Source organism: Malaya genurostris, chromosome 3 (genome assembly GCF_030247185.1).
Source record: "Malaya genurostris strain Urasoe2022 chromosome 3, Malgen_1.1, whole genome shotgun sequence".
NCBI classification, from domain to species: Eukaryota; Metazoa; Arthropoda; class Insecta; order Diptera; family Culicidae; genus Malaya; species Malaya genurostris.
Genome location: NC_080572.1, coordinates 77787437 through 77793727, shown reverse-complemented (window position 1 = coordinate 77793727; position 6291 = coordinate 77787437). Strand labels below are relative to the sequence as shown.

At 35.0% G+C, this 6291-nt stretch overlaps 1 protein-coding gene across 1 annotated transcript; it reads right to left on the bottom strand.

The window, feature by feature from the left end:
* Positions 1 to 3321: 3321 nt before the first annotated feature.
* Positions 3322 to 5946, bottom strand: LOC131433843 (uncharacterized). Its single transcript, XM_058600449.1, has 3 exons — positions 5901 to 5946; positions 3395 to 5502; positions 3322 to 3339 (listed from the first exon to the last, which is right to left on the bottom strand). The coding sequence occupies exons 1-3, from the start codon at positions 5944 to 5946 to the stop codon at positions 3322 to 3324; spliced, it is 2172 nt and encodes a 723-aa protein (XP_058456432.1).
* Positions 5947 to 6291: the final 345 nt, after the last annotated feature.

Below are 6291 nucleotides of genomic sequence, written 5' to 3'. Positions count from 1 at the left end.
GAATCCTTGGTCTAGTGTCATCTAAAAAAAATCATTTATTTAAAAAATCGATCGGAAATTAAAATTTATTTTGGATGTCAAATATCATAAAATTTCCTCAAACGTCGAGATGACACCAGATCTCGAAATTTTATGCAATTCTATGATATTTGGAATCGAAAAAGTCGATTTTTGAAATGATACTAGATCTGAATGTTTCACGAAATTCTATTACATTTGCATTTTAGAGTTGAGATTAGGAATCTAAGATATTTGGCATCAAAATCAAATGTTCGTTTCGGAGATCTCAAAAGTCCCAGAGTTGTTTTAAAAACAATATTTTCGATATATTAGATCTCGAAGTTTTAGGCAATTCTAAGACATTTAGTATTATAAAAAATTTTCCGATTTCGGAAATTTCATGAACCCCATCCAATGGTTTCAAGACAGCTATAATCAATATCTCGTGTTACAAGCAATATAATAGTTTTTAGGAGGATTTTAAGCTTTCTTAAAACCATTTGCATGGTCTAACTACTTAGTAAGAACAACTCACCAAAAATTAAATAAGTAGAGCGAGAATCAAATAATTAAACATTGTTAATTCAATTATCTCACAAAACTGCTTTTGTGTCAAAGTATGGTTTTAAAGTAAAGGGTGATTTTTTAAGAGCTTGAGAACTTTTTTAAACAATAAAACGCATAAAATTTGCAAAATCTCATCGGTTCTTTATTTTAAACGTTAGATTGGTACATGACATTTACTTTTTGAAGATAATTTCATTTAAATGTTGACCGCGGCTGCGTCTTAGGTGGTCCATTCGGAAAATCCGCTTTTTTATCGACAAATTTTGTTCAGCGATGAGGCTCATTTCTGGTTGAATGGCTACGTAAATAAGCAAAATTGCCGCATTTGGAGTGAAGAGCAACCAGAAGCCGTTCAAGAACTGCCCATGCATCCCGAAAAATGCACTGTTTGGTGTGGTTTGTACGCTGGTGGAATCATTGGACCGTATTTTTTCAAAGATGCTGTTGGACGCAACGTTACAGTGAATGGCGATCGCTATCGTTCGATGCTAACAAACTTTTTGTTGCCAAAAATGGAAGAACTGAACTTGGTTGACATGTGGTTTCAACAAGATGGCGCTACATGCCACACAGCTCGCGATTCTATGGCCATTTTGAGGGAAAACTTCGGAGAACAATTCATCTCAAGAAATGGACCGGTAAGTTGGCCACCAAGATCATGCGATTTGACGCCTTTAGACTATTTTTTGTGGGGCTACGTCAAGTCTAAAGTCTACAGAAATAAGCCAGTAACTATTCCAGCTTTGGAAGACAACATTTCCGAAGAAATTCGGGCTATTCCGGCCGAAATGCTCGAAAAAGTTGCCCAAAATTGGACTTTCCGAATGGACCACCTAAGACGCAGCCGCGGTCAACATTTAAATGAAATTATCTTCAAAAAGTAAATGTCATGTACCAATCTAACGTTTAAAATAAAGAACCGATGAGATTTTGCAAATTTTATGCGTTTTATTGTTTAAAAAAGTTCTCAAGCTCTTAAAAAATCACCCTTTATATCTATGACACATTTATTGTAGGCTGTAGGATTTACTACTTTTTAGGTTAAGTGTAATTTGCATTAAGGAAAATTTCATGTCTGCCATTTTGATGTTCTACGGTTGCATTTATTGACATCAAATGAATTTCAGAGAACAAGAAAGAGGAAAAACGTATAGGTACGATTGACTTTTATGCTTCACTTTCAGAACGCTAATAATAATAATTATTTTTATTAGTTTTATCTATGCATTCACGATAAAAATGAAAGCGCATTTTTACTTCTGAAAAAACCTTAAAGTCGTAAATAAAATCTAATATATTTTCACTATGGAATTCACCAGAGTAATTTTTAAGTTGATCGTAAAGCAGGTTTTAACACTTTCTTGAATTAACTTTTCGTTTAAGTGTTTGAACAGAATGATTTTACAAGGATAATTTTTTTAAATATTACCATTTAATTCTGTTATAAGTATATCACGTCACTATACAAATTCACTATGTATCTCACGACACTATAAATCTTGTATAATAAACGTCACATCACATATGCGCATTTCGAATACAATTTATATTCTTCTTCAGTGTGATAGTTAACTAAATAAACTATCACACTGAAGAAGAATATAAATTGTATTCGAAATGCGCATATGTGATGTGACGTTTATTATACAAGATTTATAGTGTCGTGAGATACATAGTGAATTTGTATAGTGACGTGATATACTTATAACAGAATTAAATGGTAATATTCAAAAAAAATATCTTTGTAACTTTCTTGAATTTGCTTCAATCATTCCGAAATAGGTTTAACGCTGGCTCTATGCTGTATGCTGGTTCTTCATCTTGATTTATAAACCTTATGAAGAGCTGTTTACTTGGCTGTAATACGATCTTATAATATATAGGCTTTTGTGAAGTTTACAGTTTCAATGCAAGAATTATGATGTAGCACTCAAGAAAGCTATAAGTATTTACTAAAATTGAAAATGTTGAAAGATGATTAGTACGACCGTACAAATATTTTGCATTAATTATGGTTTCGGCTTTAGCGGTCTGTTAAATAAGAACGGCTGTTATATACTGTCCGACGTTTCGACCACTGGTTATGGTCTTTTTCAAGGGAAACTGTAAGTTTATTGGTTATAAAAGATATTACAAAAATATTTAAAAACTCACTATCTTATCGTTCCTCGTCTAAAAATCGTATGCCCACGAACGGTTGTTTACATAATATCAAAGCTTCTTTCGTCACTTTTCTAAAAGATACAAAGAATATATGTGCGATCACAAAAACCTATTCACTTACAATCATTAAAATATTTTAATTAAATTGATTTCTTACGTTGCACTAATAACGTTTGTTTTGAACATTAGCCTGTTTTACCACTATGCACTACCTAACGTCACTTTCAAAGATGGTGGGTAAATGATTAGATGGTGCTGAATTCAGTGAACTTATTTGCGTGACTGAGCTTGAGTGAGAATGGTGAGATGGTAATTTATCATTCTGTTGTGCTTTTGATCTAGAGATCTTAGAGTGGGTAGTTTTAACTGTGTGGAGTACGCCTGCGTATGTAGTACTTAAACCGTCTATATCTGTGCGGTGATTGATAGTGTTAGGAGTGTTTACAATATGACACATTTCTAATATGGGTAAAGAGGTGGATTTGAAACTACGATCTATGATTTTAGTCTGACTTAAATCAAAATTATGTTGGTACCGTATGACATGATCTACCAGTGCGGTTTTTTCCTTTAATTTTGCTATTTCGCTATCTATGTGTCCAGGTCTGTCTGACATTAGTTTTAAGTATTTAGTTATATTTGATTTATGTCCACTGAGCCGCACTTTTAGTTGATTTGAAGTCATTCCTATGTAACATTTGTCGCATGTGTTGCACGGAATGCTGTAGATGACACGTGCCTGTTGGAGTGTAGGAACTGGATCTTTGATCGGTGGTAAATATTTATTTGTTGTATGGATGGTTTTCGGTGCGAGTTTGATGAACGGATAGTCTTTTTTCAAATATGTTGATATTGCTGTTGTGAGTTGATTGATATGTGGTATGGATCTATATATGGTATTTCGTTGATCAGTGCTGGAACAGCTGGCTATTGTTGGTTGTGTGGGTATATCGGGGTTAGCAGGAAGGTTTTCATTTAATGAGCTGATGATTTGACTATTGGTTTTTGGTGTAGTGGTTGATGATGATTTTTTGCGAATTTTATTTATCAAACGGTTTATGAGTGATGCGGGATAGTTGTTTTGACGGAGATATTGAAAAATGGTGTGCTTTTGTTGGTCCATTGTCTGAGTTGTATCAAGTTTGGTAACTCGTTCAATAAAATTTGTTGCTACGTTCATTTTCATCAGCATCGGGTGGAACGAATGGTAGTTTAGTAGTCGTCCGGATGATATCGGCTTTGAATACCATTTTGTTGATATGGTTTGGTTGTTTTGACGGATTACCAAGGTGTCTAAGAACGGTAGTTTGTTATCACTTTCCTCCTCTAATGTGAACTGTATGTGGGGATTATAGCTGTTGAACTTTTGTAGTGTATTTTGTACTTCTGATTTTGGTAATGCGAGTATGAAATCATCCACATACTTTTTGAGTATAGGTGTGTTGAACGTTAGATCCTTTTTAACTGTGTTTATCAAATTTTCTATAACCAACTCAGCTAGAATGGGTGATAAAGGGCTGCCCATTGCTGTGCCGAAGGTCTGTTGATAGTATTTATCGCGAAAACGGAAGTAACTGCTGTTGATACAGAACTCGACGATCTCCAGAAATAAATCAAGGTTGATATTGGTGTGTTTGCTTATTTGGTCCCATTGCATAATAATGTCATGTATTACTAGATCCTTAGGTATGTTAGTAAAAAGCGATATAACATCGAAAGATACCAATACGTAATCAGATGGGAGGATGATATTGTTAATGTACTCAACGAATTCGAAGCTGTCGGTAATGGTGTAATTGCTGTGTATGCTTTGTTTAAGAATGTTCGCTATCATTTTTGACAAATTGTACGTAGGTGTCGTTGTGTTGGGTACTACGGGACGGAGTGGTAAATCTGGTTTATGTGCTTTGGGTTGTCCATAGATTGATGGGCACATTGCCGAAGAACTATGTAGATGTTTAGCCATTTTTTTGTCTATTAGTTTTAGATTTAACAGTCGTGTAACAAACGAATTGTTTTTGGTTTGGTAGACGGCAGTTGGATCCTTGGATAGTACTATGTAAGTGGAGCTGTTTAACAGTTGTAACCTTTTTCTGTCATATTCGTCTGCCTGCATAATTACCATCCGTTTGCCCTTGTCTGACTCCACAACGTATGTATTTTTGTGTTCATGTATGAACGTTTTCAAACTTTTGGTGGCATTCTCACAGAACTTTAGCAGTGGTGTTTTGTACTGGCATTTATTATTGCGAGTTATGTAGTTTTGTATTTGGTTTACTATGGCACAGCGATTTTTATCTTGAACCTGTTTATCTTGGTGTGTGGTCAGTATGGATTCGATATCTGCCAACAGGTGATACAGTTGGCATGGTTTTATGTTTTGTGTAGGCAAAGCAAATTTTGGTCCTAGACTGAGCAAGACCTCGACATCGTGTGGTACGTTGATAGGGGTTGCATTTAGTATTGACCGTTCATTCAGTGTTGGTATGACGTATTGTTGCTCGATTGACTTTGTTAGCAGTTTTGTAAGCTTTGCATTGGTGGTTTGTTTGTGTGCACGCATTAGTCTGTTGTACGACAGTGCTTGTGTTTGATCGAAACTTTTTATGAGTTGTTCTCCAGTTTGACTGGTTACTAACTGTTTTATGCGTTGTTGTTTCTGTTTGTAATCCTTGATCTTGTAAAAAGTATGCTTTATTTCGATGTTTAGCAGTCCTTTTTTGAATCGTTCGATCAACGTTTGTAATTGTCGGATGTACGGACTACGATCTTCTAACAGTGGGTGTACGCATTTTAGTGAGTTAATTATGTGTGGTGGAAAAATTCCATTTTTGCGACATTGTATAAGGACACTATCCAACTAAACAACTATCCCGCATCACTCATAAACCGTTTGATAAATAAAATTCGCAAAAAATCATCATCAACCACTACACCAAAAACCAATAGTCAAATCATCAGCTCATTAAATGAAAACCTTCCTGCTAACCCCGATATACCCACACAACCAACAATAGCCAGCTGTTCCAGCACTGATCAACGAAATACCATATATAGATCCATACCACATATCAATCAACTCACAACAGCAATATCAACATATTTGAAAAAAGACTATCCGTTCATCAAACTCGCACCGAAAACCATCCATACAACAAATAAATATTTACCACCGATCAAAGATCCAGTTCCTACACTCCAACAGGCACGTGTCATCTACAGCATTCCGTGCAACACATGCGAAAAATGTTACATAGGAATGACTTCAAATCAACTAAAAGTGCGGCTCAGTGGACATAAATCAAATATAACTAAATACTTAAAACTAATGTCAGACAGACCTGGACACATAGATAGCGAAATAGCAAAATTAAAGGAAAAAACCGCACTGGTAGATCATGTCATACGGTACCAACATAATTTTGATTTAAGTCAGACTAAAATCATAGATCGTAGTTTCAAATCCACCTCTTTACCCATATTAGAAATGTGTCATATTGTAAACACTCCTAACACTATCAATCATCGCACAGATATAGACGGTTTAAGTACTACATACGC